The sequence below is a fragment of the Aphanomyces astaci genome (genome assembly GCF_000520075.1).
Source record: "Aphanomyces astaci strain APO3 unplaced genomic scaffold supercont1.16, whole genome shotgun sequence".
Lineage (NCBI taxonomy): Eukaryota > Oomycota > Saprolegniomycetes > Saprolegniales > Verrucalvaceae > Aphanomyces > Aphanomyces astaci.
This window is the reverse complement of record NW_009798279.1, coordinates 1226543-1244330: the sequence shown is the minus strand read 5'-3', so window position 1 is coordinate 1244330 and position 17788 is coordinate 1226543. Positions and strand designations below refer to the sequence as shown.

Genomic DNA, 17788 nt, shown 5'->3' with positions numbered 1-17788 from the left:
ACGGTTCAAAACTGGTGTAAAGCGTACCAGGTCAACGGTTGTCTTCCGAGTTCGAAGCGCGGTCAACATCAGAAGACTCCGTCTCTCATTCACGACGAGGACTTTCTGTGGAAGTGTGGGCAGTGGCTGCGATCTACTCGGCCGTCAATGCGATCACCACGGACCTTTCGGTTGCATCTGAACGACGTAATCCTCCCAGAACTCACGGGTAATGTTATTTTCCTGTATAAACAAATATTACATATTTTCATCAATTTACACAATATATTTAGGCGCTGTCAAATCTGCCGTGTCCGAGGCCACTGCACGGCGGTGGATGATCCATGCAGGATACAAATACGGATCTTGGAAGAAGGATGTTTACATCGACGGTCATGAGCGGGATGACGTCGTCGAGTATCGGAAGAGCTTTTGCTCTACATGGATTGCACTCAGTGGGTGCATGGCGTCGTATTCTGGTGACGCGATGGACACGGTGGAAAGCCCGCCAGCAGAGGAGGTGGTGTGGGTCACGCATGACGAATCCATATTTTATGCAAATGATGATGGCGGCATGGTGTGGACAAATGCTGCCTACCCTGACCTGCCCAAGAAAGGACGTGGTCGTTCTGTCATGGTGTCTGACTTCCTTTGCCCTTGCCATGGACGGCTGTATATGCCTGGTGACGATGGGGATGCATTTGTGACCGAGACGCTGCACGTTGGCAAGGCTCAAGAAGGCTACTGGACAAGCGAGCACGTCATTCGCCAGGTGTCGTCGAAAGTTCTCCCGGCGTTTGCTGCATTACACCCGGGCCGTACTGCGTTGTTCACGTTCGATCAGTCAACCAACCATGCCGCGTATGCTGCCGATGCTCTTCGGGTGAACAGCATGAACCTCAATCCAGGTGGGAAGCAGCCCAAGCTTCGAGACGGGTGGTATGTGGTTGGCAGCACAAGGGTGGCCCAACCCATGTCATTTCCTGATGATCACCCAGTGGCAGCGTTACGGGGAACCCCCAAGGGGATCAAAGCTGTTCTGGCTGAGCGTGGGGCTTTGGAGGGATCCATGCTGCTCACCTGTGGTGCCACCGTGCAATTGCCAACTGGACCAGCGCTGCTGGAATGCTGTGCCAGACACCGCCTTGCATCGTACCCTGACTTCCGTACCCAGAAGTCAATCCTCGAGGAGACTGTTGTGGCCGGCGGTCACATATGCCTCTTCTTTCCGAAGTACCATTGCGAGCTGAACCCCATCGAGTCATTCTGGGGCGCGGCCAAGCGACATGCTCGGTCGAACTGCGACTACTCGTGGAATGGACTCGTCCAGTGCGTCCCTCTCAGCTTGGGCAGTGTGCCGCTGGTCTCGATTCGAAAGTTCTTTCGTCGGTGTTCCCACTTCATCCAGGCCTATAGCTATGGGCTCGACTACGCCATGTCGAAGTATGCCCACAAGAAGTACAAGAGCCACCGGCGCATACCAGACAGCATTGAATTGCACAATAACAACGTTGAATAGGTGACAAGCACAATGTAGTCTTACATTTTTGCACGATATAAGCACGTTTCGACTTGTTCAAATTTGCCACCGTTTGCTCTGAATCGCTCTGTGGGCTTCAGAAACGACGATTTCCTGTTTTTGGAAGGAGCTCTGGAAACTAAAATGGATCTGACCAATCGCTGAGTGGACATGCATTTTGAAAGGTTTTCACCTAGAAAAAAACTTGTGAAATTTAATGGGCCAGATTTGGCCACTTGTCGTCTTTAGATGAAATGCACCATAGTATACAAAAAGCAAGAAACATCTCAGCGGCCACCCCTATGGCCAAATATCCAAGCACTCATGTAAAATACCGCTAGGTTAAATATCTATTTCTGGACCAATTCATCATCAAATTTGAATCTGAGACGTAGAATTTCTTCATCACATCGAGATCTGTCGATTCTACGCTCAATTTGCTGAATTTTTGAGTAATGAATATAAAATAGAAGTGAGAAAATTTTGTGAAAAGTTGGTAGTTTATAGGTGACGTGCACCATAGATCCTGTGTGAATTCTGAAGTGTCATTGGCCAGATAGTTTCCGGATACCACTTCTGATTGGCCCCAAACAACGATGCAAGGCCATTGGCTAAAATGGGAGGGCCAGCAGTGGAAATTTGTTGGTGGCGAAACTATCATGAAGGGGTGCCTGGCGGTCACATCGACAGCACGTTCCCTCCAGGCCATCTCTACGCGGTTCAGGAGCATGCCTGGATGGACAAGCGTGTATGGGCCACATACCTTCGGGATGTCCTCGGCAAAGCGAACAAGGGGTCGTCAGTCGTGCTGCTGGACAACTTCGAGTCACATGTGTCGTATAACATCATGTACGAGGAGCTAGGAGGCCACCTGTTTGCGTTGCCACCGAACGCGACGTCCGTGTATCAACCTCTTGACGTTGGGGTGATGGCGCCGTTTAAGCGCAACCTTCGTAACTTGTGGCTGCTCGAAGACATCATTGTTGGTGATGATGACCCATTTTCGCTTACCTCGCGACAAAAGCGAATGGCGTTGGTGAAGCGGTCGATTGCAGCATGGGACCTTGTGTCGAGCCAAGAGATTCACCGCAGTCTAATAATTTCAGCGTTAATTAAATTTCCACTGAAATTATTTAAGTTATCTTCATTCTTGTAACAGGATTTAGATTAATGTAAAATAATTGGAAAAAGTTTGACACTGCCCGGGAATTGAACCTGTGCCCCTTCCTCTATCACTTTGACGCCCTTAACCATTGGGGGACTACCAAAATCTCCGCATATTATTTTGCTACTGGTAGCAAATGCGACATTTTTCCATTAAAAATACTGGTAGCAAATTGCGGATAGGTCAAAACGGTCTCAGCAAAATACTACAGGTCTGTAGTATTTTGCACTCTACAAACAGATATAGAATTTTAGGATTCCTAAAACAAGTGGACATACGCGCTTCAATTTCTATCCACTCGTTTTATGTGATGTGATGGAGAACCTATTCTCCAATATGTCTAGAGGTAGAGGGCGCGGATGGTGCGCTGGATCCGTGTCCTTGCTGCTTGACCTTGTAGAGGAGCACCTTCCTGCTGGCCGAAACACTTGGAACCGTGTCGAATCGGCGTTCAACAACGGCATGTATCCAAATCATGCGAGTCCCTGGTGGCATACATTGTGTACCATGGTGTGTCTTCTTGGTACGTCACGAGGGATACCGTGCGAACATAGTTGCGTTCCCTCAGCGAACCGCGGATTCGTAGGGCACGCATGAGTCGACGGGTCCTTTGCCGGCGTGCCCAGTGCGCTCCACATCCACTGAATATTTTTAGCCAATTGGAATGTAACGTTATATTTATTTCATCCAATTATATTGAAGTAAAATAGTGAATTGTGAAGGTTTTGGTAGCCCGCCTTATCAAAACACAGCGTGTTCGAGAGACGTCGTGATTAAATATATTGGGTTATCCGGATGCGAAATTGTGAATTGCGTAGGTTTTGGTAGTCCCCCATTGAGCTACCGCGTCAAACGCGCACTGGAATCATCCATCCATTCATATATTTTGTGTAGGACACCTTTGTAAACCGATTACCTGGTTCTTTACATCCCATAGTGTTGTCGTTTGCAGCCATATCGGTGGGAAATCATACTACACAATATAATTACCTGTAATAGAATAAATTGACGTCAGTCAGCGTGAATAAAAATTTCAAAATTGCGCACTGATTGACTCAAAACGAAACGTACACCGAAGTTAGCAATCCAATCAAATGATCCAATTCACGTAGAACTCAAAGACAAAATAGGCCTTGCATTCCGTCGTTCCCTGTAGATGACGTGCACCTGTTAACAGTAAGGGGCTCTTCCAAGTAACTTTCAAAAACGAACGGAGCCAATCAGAATCATTTCCGTCGTATTTTGAAATCTGTTTTTCAAAGCACGACGGCGAGTCATGTTTTGATTGTGATTGGGCCAATAATGCGTTCCAAGTAAATATTGGTGTTGATTTCGTTCACACATTTCAGCATGACAGTCGAGCATGCTGTTACCATCGCGGCGGTTCTAGCTGCCGTCCAATTAGCCGTCAGTACCCCCACTCCCAGGCCCTCCCTCAACAAGGTTTTCTCTGCGTACCGACACGTGGGAGCGTGTTCGAGCGTCCTCCGAGTACCATGGCTGGTACATTCGCAACCTCCGTTGCAGCAAGGCAACGTTTGACAGCATCGTGGAGCGAGTCACGTCACGATGGTTGGCGGTTAACCCTTCGCTCCATCACAACACTGTGTTCGGCATCGTGGACCGTGTTGCTGTCACGTTGCACTATTTGACCCACACCGACGGATTCGCCGCATCCGGTCAAGTGTTTGGCATTAGTTCTACCCGCACCCACAGCTACGTTGGCCAGATCGCGAAAGTCGTTCGTTTGTTTCTGGCGGAAACAATTTCCTTGCCCACGTCACCAGCGGAGTGGTTGGGGGTGTCGCGTGGATTTGAGCTCATTGGGGGCATTCGAAACGTGGTTGGCGTTATCGACGGTAGTTTGATTTCGATTAAACGCTTTGAAGACCACGAAGGATGGTATTGCCGCAAAGGCTTTCCCGCATTTAATATCCAAGGTGAAATGGGTCAACATTCCGTTTTTCGCTTAAATGATGTCTTGGTTGTAGGTATTGTTGATCACAAGATGTGATTTATGTCGTTCTCTATTCGATCGGGGTCACAAAACGACAAGTCGCTGTTCAACCGTTATCAATTTGGCCAAGTCGCTCACAAAGTAAGCTTATATTTCGGTGTAGTTGCTCGGAAACTAATCTCGTTAGATCATTCCGATGGGAACCTTCTTTCTCGCGGATGCAGAATACAAACTATTCCAGCACATGATGACGCCATTTGAGATTCGCCACGTGATGCCTCACGATGAAGCGCACTATAACTACGTTCTCAGCAGCGTGTCGAAAGGGCGTTTGGACTCTGGAAGAACAAGTTTCGAATGTTCAAGAGTCCCCTGGACCATCACACACTCCAAGGTACACTACGACGGCAACGTTATATAATACTGTAAAAGTAGAAATGGCACGCCTAATCGAGGTCACTATGGTCCTCCATAATTGGATTATAGACATGGAGCCAACGGTTTGCGACGAAAACGAGCCCCACGAAGAGATTCAGCACCATGCCGAGTGGATGCATATTGGCGGCGACATCACCCGATTGAACCAGAGAAATTTAGTAGATGGCGAGATAGATAGAAATGCAAGAAACGCTTTGAAATCGTACATTTATTCTTGTGTAAAGAAATAAATGGTACCTCGACAGTTTTACATTATTGACGATTGTTAATGCCTTGAAGTTGGCTGAGGAGCTCGCGCTGGATAGCATTATCATTCACAATATTCTCAAGTAAAGCTACATGAAGCTTCTTTTATTCCTGAATACTTTCAGAAAGAGCATCCAATTTTTGGTTGGTCGTACTTGCATTTTCTATAGATGCAGCGTCAACGAAATCATTTGTAAGGGTTTCGCCCAGTGACACCAACCGCTTGCGACTGACGATGTCGAGGTCTTTTGACGCTTTACTGGACGCTTGGTGTCCACCATGGCCTCTACGTCGTCGCATTCTTCACTAGCCTTGTCGCTGTCGTCGTCGATCGCACGCTCAGCACTTGAGCCGAATTCATTGTGCACAAGCCCACTTTTGTCTCCAAAGTATTCCACCGTGCTCCCAGTGGTGTGGGTGCGCAGCGGCAGCGTCAACATCGTTTCCAGTCGTTTGCTCGGACACTCGAACATGTGAGTACTCTTGCTTGAGACTGTGGTATTTTTCTTTGGCAGACGGGTGAGAAACAACCACCCCCGACACCACGCTGAGTCGCATGGCAATCGTTTCCCACAGGATAGAAAGCTGTTGGTTGCTTTTCGATCCCTGGAACAGCGACGCGTATGTACGGAGGCGTAACTCGAGCAGGACTTTAATCATGTCCACGTTCCATACGGACTTCGGGGCGGCTTGCTTCTCAGGAGTTCCGAGTTCAGAGACGTTGTTTGCCGCCTCGAGTTTGGCGAGACGCTCTGTCAGCTCTTTCTTGGTTGGTGTCTTGATCTTGCCCTTCGCCGCCATTGAACTATGTTTTGACCAGGACAGTGGTGGAGGTCGATATGATTGGACAATCTAGACCAATCATTAGACCTCTTGACGTATGATCAAGCCTCCAGTCAGTGGCCAATTACATTCCAAGTACACCCATGTGTTTTTGGATGGACTTTCATGACTGGTCAGACATCCGGATACTAATACATGACCGAGTCATCTTGCAGCGATCGGTTATGGGATTGGTCCCTCGATCATCTCGTGTACGGTTAATGATTTATCAGTCGTTCACTATTTTCGGAAATCACTCGATGTTTTCCAAGAACACTGATTGGTCACAAGAACGTTCAGTAATCTCCTAATAAACCCCGAAACCCCGCAACCCCGAAAATAGAATTTTGGGTGAACCTGAACAGAATCTCATGACAATTGAAGTCATGACTGTGGATGACTGTGACGGTGATATACTTTGGTGAAACACGAAATTGGCCAAAACACGACAGTTGTGAAAGTATTCCCTCAGAATACCTCATTACGAATCGAAATAGACTCCTCAGACAACAACCACGTCGTTAATCTATTTTGCGAGTGGCACGCATGATCGTAGACTTCATTGTTGTTACTGATCTCAAGAATATCACCAAAAAACGAAATGGCACTTAGTCAAGGCTTACAACATTATACAAGGCGTGCTTACAGCTGGCTGGCGCCTTGATCATTCGTCAAGAGGTCTAGTCATGCTCTGACGTCTACTCGCTAACCACTTAAATGATTAACTGGGTTTTGCAACGTGGCAACTTGAAAAATGGGTGCTTTTTAGGATTTTGTTCTACCTAGGCATGTGCACTGAATTTGTGCAATTCTGTCTAAGTTTTAGTCAATGTAATGAGTTTTATTAGTTAAAGCTCGCCACACATCATAGGATTACCTTACAAAGTAATGCAATTAGGTAAGAAATCGGTATTGACCATTGGAAATACCTCGATCTCTTTTTGGAAAAGGGTCACTAACTACATTATTAATACAAAATCATCTTACTTTTTTGGCGAACTGTTGGGTATTTGTCAGTCTATTTGAATGATGAGAATATGAAAAACTACTTTGTGTCTAGTCAGTCATCCAGTCTCTGGGTTAGAGGTCTATTGCGAAATATGTGTGCAAATAACGACTAAAAAATGACGAGCCAAACACGACGAATATAGCATCAGCCAATCAAGTTCACGTCATGTTTATATTTAAAACACGACCAAAGCAAAAATTACTTGGGTACGCATTTCGGGTTTCAAGTACGACGGTACTTGGAAGAGCCCCTAAATATAAATGACCAAATTCACTGTCAACAAACGATATGTTAGTGGAATTCATGATGTGCAATGATTGGTTAATATGCATGATTTTACTCGAGTACGATTGGTGGATGCGATTTGGGCAACGAACATGGACAAGACAGACGATCGCAACTTGACCGATGCCATCCATGCGGTGGTGTACGCGAAGATGCCAATTCGTCAAGCCACCAAGAAGTTTGCAGTTGCGCGAAGCACTCTGCAGCGCCGGGTACATGCGCTCATGCAGAAGGAATCAGTGGCGGTGGATGCCGATACCCCTGCGGAAGTGGTGGTGGCCACTACAATCCCGTCGGCGATCGTCGACGACAGTGACATGTATCCTCCATTCCTAGCAGCACCACGTCCCATGGAGCCAGTAGCCACCAACACCGTGGAACCTCGTCCTCCCGTGAGTCCCGTTGAAGTGTCGAAAGGGCCGCACAAGGTGATCAATTGCAAGCTGCGGGCGATGCAGAAATCCGTCTCCAGTGCCATTGACGAGCTCAGCAACGATCTCATTCGCCAAGGCAAACCCGTGTACAAGCTGGGCCTTGGCCAGAGTCCGTTTCCGATTCCAGAGTGCATTGTCGACGAGCTAAAGTAGGGTTCCACAATCCCGGTCTTCTCACCTGTCTAACCAAGGCATCCTTATATACTCGCAGAGCCCACGCCCACCAGCGCGACTACCTCCCCGTGGCGGGACTGCCTGAGCTCCGCCAGGACATTGCCACGTGGGCCACCAAGAAGCTCGGCGTGTCATACACGCAAGACGACGTGTTAGTCGGCCCAGGCACCAAGGAGCTGCTGTTCGTGCTGCAAACCGTGTACTACGGTGACTTGCTCCTTCCCAATCCTAGTTGCATGACTTATGCCCCCCAAGCCAATATTGCAGGCCGGTATAGTTCACACATATGGCGCTGCTTGCTACTGAAACATTGGCATGAGTGAGTGAGTGGCGTTGCTTAGCAACATGATTTGGCTGCCAACATACGCCGAAGACCGGTGGGTCCTCCAGCCGTCTGTGCTTGAAGCGCATTGCGCCGCAGATCCATGTACATACTATCTCCATTCCTCAAAGTGAGTATTTAAAATGTGTGGTTTGACATTTTGGTTTAGATGCCCCACGAATCTTGATTCTCAACTCGCCGTCCAACCCAACCGGTTGCTCGTACACTGCCGACGATGTACGCATCACCACATTACCTACAATGCCTACACTAATCACCAGATTCCCTATACTAATCACCACATTGCCTATACTCATCACCACATACATTGCCTATACTAGTCACCCCATTTCCTATACTCATCACCACATTGCCTATACTAGTCACCCCAATTCCTATACTAATCACCAGATCGCCTATACTAGTCGCCACATTGGCTATACTAGTCACGACATTACCTATTCTAACCACGACATTGCCTATTCTAACCACGACATTGCATTTGTTTCGTTAGCTACGAGAGATTGCGACGTTGGCCAAGAAGTTCCGGCTCTTGGTCGTGTCCGACGAACTGTACTCTGACTTGACCCACGAAGCTCACGTGTCCATCTCGACGTATTACCCCGAAGGCACGATTGTGTCGGGCGGGCTTAGCAAATGGTGCGGCGCCGGCGGCTGGCGCGTTGGTTTCTGGCTGTTTTCGTCGGGTTTGGACTGGTTGCGCAATGCGATGCTGGTCATGGCGTCGGAAACGTACACGTCGGTGGCGTCGCCCTTGCAGTACGCGGCGCGCCGGGCGTTTGTGCCTGGGTACTGCTCAAAGTTTGTTCATGTTCTACTATCGAGGTCAACTAAGCTAGTACGATCATATACAGGTGCCCGGAACTGGCCTCATACAAGAAGAAATGTTGCCGAACGTTGCAGCTGGTGGGGCAATGGTGTACCTTTCAGGTAGTACTCTTCAGGGGTAGAATTACTTAATCGATATATGAACACATGTGTATTCTAGCTACACAAGTTGAACGTCCAAGTGCACCAACCACAAGGCGGGTTTTACCTGTTTCCGTGCTTTCGATCGTACCGGCAACTCTTGGCCACACGTGGCATCACCACAGACGTCGGATTGTGCGAACAGTTGCTGCACGACACAGGTGAATCAATGTTGGTTGCATGTCCATATGTATATTGATTAGAAAGTAGGTGTCGCCATCTTGCCAGGGTCCTTCTTCGGTCGGCAACCTCACGAGTTGTTTGTTCGGATTGCATTTGTCGACTTCAAGGGCGAAATCGCCATGTATGTGATCGACAGCGAAGTACGTCGTGGGTATATTTGGCTGGGTTTTTTAACGAATGTCATGGTAGAGCGATGTGGGCCTACACAATCGAGAAGGGTTTGTCCACTCTGTGTGTCCAAATATATGGACAGCCATGAAGTTGCTGACCAAGTGGCTGCAGATCGATTGACACACCAAGTTGACACTACGAATAGTAGGTTTATATATAACACGACTCTTAACGTTTCTTCAATGTCAGAAGTATGTACTGTACAGCACGTTGAAGCACTCCTGGTGAATAATCGCTGTCGATGTGATGTGTGAGTTTTGGACGTTTGATCGAAAGGTGGGACAGGCCACTTGTTACTCACCGTGGGAGGACCGAGTGGAATCAGATTTCATGAGACAGGCGTATCTGATCAGGTCCAAAATTATCTTGAGCCAGTACAAAATATACCACGGTACAAATGTAGTACTCAGTAGCTAGTTCCTACTAGAAGTGTCCGTCTTGACCGGTCGTGCCCTTCCTTCGCTGTCGGCCACGTACGCATCGGAGCGCTGCGGCTACACATCCTCAAGAAAATGTCCGCCGCGTTTCACGTGTATGGTGCGATGCAGCTCCTCCTGCGCCGGAAATTATATGTGGTACATTTCGCCCTCCACTGGATGTCCTCGAAGAGCATGGACGGGGACATACACCCACGAGTACTACAGTACCAGTATTGCAACTGTTAATCAACAACGCTCGTCATAGTAACATGCTACATACCCGTGGGCTACATCCTGAAGTAACGTTAACAGTACTGTAAGTGCCAAACCAATCTTGTACTGTACTACAGTATAAATACTACACCATTTTGCAGTTAAGTTGGACGAATGCCCGATATATTTGGTCGTGCGCCCGATATATTTGGCCATGTGCCCGTTTAATTTGGCACACGGATGTCGTGTGCCCGATATATTTGGTGATGTGCCCGATATAATTAGCCGTGTGCCCAAGTAATTGGCCATCTGCCCGATGTTTGTGTCGTGTGCCCGATGAAAATGGAAATCACGCAATAAAAAGTCAATTCAACATAGAAATAGTCGTCAAACGATAGATGCAGCATCGTTGCTGTGACGTCACATACCAACGCCCATGTTGCCCATGGCCTCCGCGCGTCCATCGAATGTGCGTACCTTGAGGTGAATCGAAAAATGAGCTCTGTGCGCGACAGATTCAAATTTTGGACGGAGTTGAAGTATGGACGAAACGTTGTTGTTGTAAAATATACTTTATTAAAGTATAAATTTCGAATGCTTCGCGCGTTTTCCTCCCAACTTCAGCCACATGATGTTTCCACCAAAACTGATTTGCACTCCATGGAATATAATTGTTTGAGTTATTTCAATTTCATCGGGCACACGACTCAATTCATCGGGTAGATGGCCAATTACTTGGGCACACGGCTAATTATATCGGGCACATCGCCAATTATATCGGGCACAACACCAAATATATCGGGCGCACGACCAAATATATCGGGCATTCGTCCAACTTAACTGCAAAAAGGTGTAGTACTACTACATAATATTACTATAATATGTCCGTACTATTATTAATAGTAGTTCCTAGTTCGATGAAAAAGACCGAATACATACAGTCCATACCCACACGCACGCAACTTATATTAAATATCACATTACGACAAGGAATGGCCTCGTTGCTGCCTCGGTCCACACCTGACGTGGTTGTTGGCCACTCCATTAGTAGTCGTACTCGGAATCGTAAACGAAAACCCGCGAAAGTCGTCGTCGTCGCCGGCGTCGGCGGCAGTATGGTCATCGGCGAGGATGCCGACGCTGGTGCGCGTGAACTCCTTGTCAAAGTTTTGCAGGTCCGTGGGCGAATTCACGCGGGGTTTGAACGGCGGCTTGATCTGTTTGGCGATCAAGGCGGTCCAGTCCAGCCCTGAAAAGAACGGATGCGACCGCAGACTCGCCTCCGAGAGGCGGGCGGCGGGGTCCCGCTCCAAGAGCCCCCGGATCAGCGACTTGGTGGAGGACGCGAGCCCGAACCGCGCCGGAAACGTCAGCGGCTGGTGCAGGATGTTGTCGCACATGCGCTGCACGTCCTTGTCAAAGAAAGGCGGCCACCCCGTGAGCATCTCGTACAGCAGCGTCCCCAGACTCCACCAATCCACGGCGAACCCGTACGCGGCCTTCTTCTTGCGCGCCAGAAGCATCTCAGGCGCCAGGTACTCGGGGGTGCCGCAAAAAGTGCGCGCGCCGTCAAGTGCGCCGACGTGGCACTTGGCCAAGCCAAAGTCGGTGATGCGGATGTGTCCGTTCGCGTCCAAGAGGACGTTTTCTACAGCATCCAAGCAAAATGGAATTTAGAATGACCTGGCCAATCAAATGACACTATGGAGAAATTTCAACCAATCACCGATCATCCCAGCAGTTTGGTTTGTATGTACACTAACTACCATACTAGTGGCACTACTACATGAGGGTAAGGTATTAGCTTAAAAAACAGACACAAATCCATTCCAGAATCCGCTGACATGTGTAGGTATATACTATATGCCCATTTCGCTGATATATATATATATTCAGCGAAATGGGATATATATATATATATATATTCAGCGAAATGGGCATATAGTATATGAAAAAAACCCTCATGGGATATGCTACAGGATTGACATGTTCAATCCAACCATTAGAAGGACATTAACCTCACGAAAGCTATCGTCCATGACAAATATGCAAAAAAACTCAAATACACACCGTACGATCAGCCCTTGTATTATAGTCCAATCAAATGACCAGAATCACCAAATCGGTAGGTAAATCGATCGACCAATCAAACCCCAGATCACGAATCAAGTAGCCAATCAAATCCACTCGTGGACTCGAATTCGGGTGTATACATACAAAAGTCAGTACAACGAATATTGTCGATAAGATACAAATTTGGGGAAGGGGTACAATCGAATCGCACCGACCAAACCGATCCACAATCGATCTGATTGGTTAAATTTCATTGAGAAGGTTTTGATTGGTTATTAATTTTGAGCTCTTCTGAAGTAGCCAATCAAATCGATTTAAATTCCAACGAGAAACCACACAACAACACAATGAAATTTCACTCGAAAGCACAATAGATCGATCGATAGATTGATTTGGTGAATCGAAAAGGCCAAATTTAAAAGGACAATACCAGGTTTGAGATCTCGGTACACGATGCCCTTGGAGTGCAAGTGACCCAGGGCTGCGATGAGCTCGGCGGCGTAGAACCGCACCATGTTCTCGCTGAATGCGCGGAACTTTTTCAGATGGAAAAAGATTTCGCCTCCAATGCAGAAGTCCGACACCATAAACAGCCGCTCCCTCGTTTGGAATGCCACGCGAAGGGTCACGATGAACGGATGGTCCAACACGCTCATGACGTGGCGCTCGGTCATGGTATGGTCCACTTGGTGGCGCTGGATGAGCTCCCTCTTTTTAAGAACCTTCATCGCGTACATGGCCACCGTGGGGGACTTGGCCCGACGCACGAGGTACACCTTGCCAAAAGAACCTTTGCCGAGCACCTTGAGGACCTCAAAGTCGTCCACAGACCACTTGTGTGACAAGTCGAATGGCTCGCGCATCGACGCAAACAAGTCAACGGTTGGACTCGCCGACGTCATGGTGACGCGGTCTTCGAAATCTGCGACATCGGTCAAGATGGGGGTTTAACAACGATGCACGAACCGTCATGCATGGATTCATCCGAGTTGTTGGCGGCGGGAGACAGGAACGCTTCGAGCTCGTGGGGACGAGGACGGAGCGCCAGCAGCGCTTGCAGGTACCTACAACGTTGTAAGACGGGGTGCACGGTCGGTGGTCAGGACGCAATACGTTTCAAAGCCAACCCGGCGTTGCTCAATCACACGAAGCGACAATGACGAGAAGAGACGCTTGGGTGGAAACGGCTGGCTCCGCACGGTGGCGTAGCGCGGACACAGAAGCTTGTGCAGAGCGCGGAACTCGCTGTATCGCTTGCCAAGGTTCCATGTCGAGTCGGCGGATTCCACTGACATCATAAAGACCGTGTAGCGCTGCTGGCGTTGCAATTCCAGCCGCGAGTCCCACGAAGGAATGCGCACAGCCGTCACATTCACCATCATCGCCGCCGCTCTATCGCGAACTTCGCCGTGTGTGCCACCACCCTGCCAGGATGTGAAACGATATGTATCCGGAAATTGGAACGGATACCGGATAATGCAATCCTCCAGTTGCAACCAGCAATTTCAAAGGCCAGCACGATCTCAAGGGCAAGTCCTATCCACTGCACAGTGCCAGCTAGCTTTGCTACACATGCCATTACTGTCCTCAAAGTACTAATAAGCTTGCCTACTACTAGCACATGTACATGTGTGTACTAGGATTTCTGTCCTACGTAGTTACAGTACGCTATGAATACCTCAGATAAATGTGATGGTGAGTTTGAATACTACCGGTACTTACTTGCATATTGGATGCAAATTGAACCAGCGACAAGGCGTAGTCACTACAGTACTGTACTGTGTCACTACTGCAGAATTGTCGAGGTCATTTCGAAAGATTTCAACACTTGAATCTTACTAATGTTACCGGTACAGTAGTACACTATAATTGCTTCGGTTTGTACTGTACAGTACTGTAGTACCTTAGTACTAGTAGCTCTGGTACTACGTAGTACTAACTGTTAAGCAAAAGGACGAGGACTTTTAATAACTGTTGAAAGTTTGAGAGGACGTCCCTGCTGGAAAAAACGGCGGCAGTATCCGGATGTTTGTTGAATCGGTTTCGACAAATCTTTGGATTCTATCGAATGGGGGCGATTTTGAGAAGATCAACCAAATGGTCAACACGCATGTGCACGTGGTCATCCCGCCGTCGCGCCAGGACAACCAGCAGCAACAGCAACACTCGCCGTCGTCTGTGAAGGCTGCAAGTGTCCATCCCGCAACCGATGCCTTGCCAGAGGACGACAGCCATGCCGCCATGCATGGAGCCACGTTCACAGCTTCGCAGTCCAAGCTTCCAAAGCTATTCGACAGCAACAACCACAACTTCGGCGATGACGATCTGATGGGCGATGCATCAGTGTGCACTCCGTCGCAAGTGCAATTACCAGGGGATATGGTGCGAGCCATCTTAGGCTTTGTCGATGGCGCGAGCCTTGTGGCTTGTACCAGTGTCTGCACAACTTGGAACGTCCAAACCCAAGGGCGAGAACTATGGAAAACCGCTTGTCTTAGAAAGTGGCCAAGTTTGCACCATCAGCTGTTGCCGCAGCTCCCTGGCGCCCCCGACTACGACGTACACGCCTTTCCTACGATTCCTTCTTACCATATTATTATTGTCTCCATAGATCATTCGGCTCTACGGGGGTAGCTGGAAGTCATGCTTCTTGCAAAACCACAAGGTATACCGTCGTAGCCTCTCGAGTCCATCCCCGCTCATCATGTCGACTAGAAATGCCAAACGGCCGAATGCGAGGTTCTAATCCCTCACTTTAAGGCCACGGGGTACCAAGGTCCCGATCGCATCGTGTCGGACACATTCTGCATCGACGGCCATTCCTTCTGCCTCTGGATCTTTCCACGTGGCAATCCCAACGAAGCCGAGTACTTTGACCGCGCGTTGTCCGTGTATCTGGTAACGGACGCCTGTGGTGGCGCCACGTCATAGGCAGTGCTGATTGTGTCCACAACATATACACAGGTGCTCACAGACCTGGAGACCCGGCCAGAGTCTTGGCTCACTTGCGCCGTGTTTACATTGCGCGTCGTCCACCCCACCGATCCGTCCAAAACGTAAGTCGAGATTCACCGTTATAAACCGTTATCCAACGTTAAAAAACGTTATTCCGTCCTCTAGCATAGAGTGGCACTCGTCCCTGAACGACAACAAGTTCGACCAGGCGCTGTACAATTGGGGCGTGCATTCACTAGGGGACCTGACATCGTTCCAACCGAGCGGGTTCGTCTTCCCCGACCGGTCGCTGCATGTAGCCGCCCGCGTCCGCGTCATGGCCATGACTATTCGCGTGCATTTGGAAGCCGGGTTCCTTTCCCATCAAGGCCTCGGACTCGGACCTCCCATGCTCACGCTGGACGTGCCGTTCTGCGCCACCCTGGCCGATCTCATGGCGGCGCTCGCGGGGGCGTTGCCGCTCTTGGACCTGCGGGAGTGCCGCGTGTGGAGCTTCAGCCACGCCGCTGTGACGGGGTACAAAGCCCCGCGTATGTGACACGGTGACATTTGATGATTCAAGTCGCTGGTTGTTGTTCATAGGCAAGCCAAGCGCCCTCGGAAGTGCCTGTCGACGCTGGCGGCGGCGACAATGCCGTTGTTCGGCAACTTGCTGTGCGACGGCACCGACATCGACGCGTACTCGACCGCCGATGTGTTTGTCGACCCAGCGGGCTTGGACTCGTTTGTTTTTTTAAAGGTGCTCGAGCGTAGTGGTGTGCTGCGGTTCGTCGGCCGGCTGCAACTGTCTGCGTACCCGACGCCGCACGACATGGTGGCCTACATGGCCACGGCATTTCCCCGTGTCGCAGGCTGGCGGTACGTGCGGGAAGAGTGCGCGCCGCAGCTGATGAGCCCCCTGTCGCCGTCGGACCGACTGCAGCCGTCCGATGTTGTCATCTTCGTGGCGGCTACTAATACTCCTTCCAATGATGACGCCGACCACTGGATGACACATGTGCGTCATGGCTTGAATCAATACCTCGAACGCAGGTACGAACTATATGTATAGTACTTGATCATACGAAAAATACCTTGTGACAGTGAATGTATCTTTTACGCAAAATTGGGACTTTTGTGCGGATTCTTTGCCAAATCTATCGATCGATTCGATTCTTTGTCCTGACTTTTGTAAAGTTCGTACTAATTTCATTCACACAATGATTTGATGTTGAAGTGGTCGACGAGTGGATTTGATTGGCCACTTGATCAGTGTTCTGGGTTTTGATTGGTCGATCGATTGTCTGCTGATTTGGTTATTCGGCACATTCCCCACTCCCAATTTCGAATCGACTTGACTGTGATTCGAAGTAACTTATTTCCTAAACTTGATAACTTATTCCTAAACTTGATAACTTATTTCCTAAACTTGATCATAATAACGACTCATGGAGGGTTTGGGATGTTGGTGTTTACTAGTATGTGGGGGTACCTAGGTATGACCATGCGCGCTCATTACTCGCAAATGAACTGCATCACATGACCCTCCATGACGTGGAAACCATCGGGGACATGCTGGACGTGCCGCGATTCCGCGTCCACAGCGTCTTTGCCAAGTGCCGCGAAGACGCGCGCCGCACCCTCAGTTATATCATGGAGGGTCGCCACCTGGGCTTCATATGCGATTCGTGCGGGGAAACTGACTTTGGCGGCGCCAGGTACAACTGCACCGTGTGCAGCGACTACGACCTGTGCCACCGGTGCTACGGTACGTCGAATGTATTTGTTTGTCTGTGCATGTTGATGGAGCGGAGCTCGTAGATCGGTCGTACGAGGTACGCCATCGCTACGCCAACGTCGATGGCAAGTGGACTCGCGTGCTGAATTTCGATCAACATAAGGCCGCCACACATGCTATGGACTGCATCCTCCCGGTGTTTTACACCCCATAGACGCAATTGTTTGTTGTACTAACTTAGTAGTAGTAAATCATATGAAGTATGTCAAACCAATAAATATTAATAGTATTGGTTGGCATACTACTGAGTCCATAGGTATGGTGTAGACAATCATAATGACTCTGCCAACTAGTACAACAGTAACGTTTACCGGAGATAGCATTTCATGATTGGACATATTTTAACCAATCCTTGAGAACCTCAAAAATGTTCCACGTGTCGAAGTGCAGTCAGTTTAGGACGTCATCAGTGGACGTCCATGTTGCATTGACTCGACCTTGCTACGTGGCGGGCATCGGGAGTCCTCACGTAGTTTCACTCACTCCACTGGCAAATCGCATTCTGTTGATGCCTTGTTCTCACCCCTTAGATACTAACATGTACCCACCCAGCCCTGAAAATAAATCATTCGATCCAACAACACATAAGAAATAGTGATTATTAGAGAAAAATACATAAAGCATGGAACTTATCGAACGTCATCCAATAGAATAAGC

General features: G+C 48.8%; 5 protein-coding genes across 6 annotated transcripts; 3 read left to right on the top strand and 2 right to left on the bottom strand.

Annotated features, from left to right (window-relative positions):
* Nucleotides 1-147: 147 nt before the first annotated feature.
* Nucleotides 148-1498, top strand: H257_07846 (hypothetical protein; the record flags this gene model as incomplete). The annotated part of the gene is made up of 2 exons (XM_009833527.1): nt 148-208; nt 273-1498. 2 exons carry the CDS (start codon nt 148-150, stop codon nt 1496-1498), a joined length of 1287 nt encoding a protein of 428 aa, XP_009831829.1.
* A 3970-nt stretch (nt 1499-5468) lies between these two features.
* Nucleotides 5469-6105, bottom strand: H257_07845 (hypothetical protein; the record flags this gene model as incomplete). The annotated part of the gene is made up of 2 exons (XM_009833526.1): nt 5469-5760; nt 5786-6105. The coding sequence occupies 2 exons, from the start codon at nt 6103-6105 to the stop codon at nt 5469-5471; spliced, it is 612 nt and encodes a 203-aa protein (XP_009831828.1).
* A 1402-nt stretch (nt 6106-7507) lies between these two features.
* On the top strand, nt 7508-9860 carry H257_07844 (hypothetical protein). Its single transcript, XM_009833525.1, has 9 exons — nt 7508-8003; nt 8066-8299; nt 8370-8455; nt 8520-8587; nt 8865-9160; nt 9226-9301; nt 9360-9501; nt 9551-9663; nt 9713-9860. Exons 1-9 carry the CDS (start codon nt 7513-7515, stop codon nt 9812-9814), a joined length of 1608 nt encoding a protein of 535 aa, XP_009831827.1. The 5' UTR covers nt 7508-7512; the 3' UTR covers nt 9815-9860.
* A 1407-nt stretch (nt 9861-11267) lies between these two features.
* On the bottom strand, nt 11268-13830 carry H257_07843. Of its 2 annotated transcripts, XM_009833523.1 has the most exons (4): nt 13513-13830; nt 13366-13463; nt 12830-13321; nt 11268-11974 (listed from the first exon to the last, which is right to left on the bottom strand). In XM_009833523.1, the coding sequence occupies exons 1-4, from the start codon at nt 13779-13781 to the stop codon at nt 11307-11309; spliced, it is 1527 nt and encodes a 508-aa protein (XP_009831825.1). In that variant the 5' UTR covers nt 13782-13830; the 3' UTR covers nt 11268-11306. The 2 variants fall into 2 exon arrangements, with proteins under 2 accessions (XP_009831825.1, XP_009831826.1); XM_009833524.1 differs by having other exon boundaries at nt 13366-13830.
* A 634-nt stretch (nt 13831-14464) lies between these two features.
* Nucleotides 14465-17384, top strand: H257_07842 (hypothetical protein). The gene is made up of 8 exons (XM_009833522.1): nt 14465-14958; nt 15011-15064; nt 15115-15297; nt 15364-15455; nt 15520-15870; nt 15937-16386; nt 16830-17101; nt 17155-17384. The coding sequence occupies exons 1-8, from the start codon at nt 14497-14499 to the stop codon at nt 17283-17285; spliced, it is 1995 nt and encodes a 664-aa protein (XP_009831824.1). The 5' UTR covers nt 14465-14496; the 3' UTR covers nt 17286-17384.
* Nucleotides 17385-17788: the final 404 nt, after the last annotated feature.

What these genes read in the sequence shown, in the direction of transcription:
- H257_07844 (XM_009833525.1), top strand. Translation starts at nt 7,513, where the DNA reads ATGGACAAGACAGACGATCGCAACTTGACCGATGCCATCCATGCGGTG. An exon ending in GGCAATGGTGTACCTTTCAG is followed by an intron (nt 9,302 to 9,359) that starts GTAGTACTCTTC and finishes TGTGTATTCTAG; the next exon opens with CTACACAAGTTGAACGTCCA. An exon ending in TGTATGTGATCGACAGCGAA is followed by an intron (nt 9,664 to 9,712) that starts GTACGTCGTGGG and finishes ATGTCATGGTAG; the next exon opens with AGCGATGTGGGCCTACACAA.
- H257_07842 (XM_009833522.1), top strand. Translation starts at nt 14,497, where the DNA reads ATGGTCAACACGCATGTGCACGTGGTCATCCCGCCGTCGCGCCAGGAC. An exon ending in AGCCACGCCGCTGTGACGGG is followed by an intron (nt 15,871 to 15,936) that starts GTACAAAGCCCC and finishes TGTTGTTCATAG; the next exon opens with GCAAGCCAAGCGCCCTCGGA. An exon ending in AATCAATACCTCGAACGCAG is followed by an intron (nt 16,387 to 16,829) that starts GTACGAACTATA and finishes GGGGGTACCTAG; the next exon opens with GTATGACCATGCGCGCTCAT.
- H257_07843 (XM_009833523.1), bottom strand. Translation starts at nt 13,781, where the DNA reads ATGATGGTGAATGTGACGGCTGTGCGCATTCCTTCGTGGGACTCGCGG. An exon ending in GGATGAATCCATGCATGACG is followed by an intron (nt 13,322 to 13,365) that starts GTTCGTGCATCG and finishes CCGATGTCGCAG; the next exon opens with ATTTCGAAGACCGCGTCACC. An exon ending in GTACCGAGATCTCAAACCTG is followed by an intron (nt 11,975 to 12,829) that starts GTATTGTCCTTT and finishes TGGATGCTGTAG; the next exon opens with AAAACGTCCTCTTGGACGCG.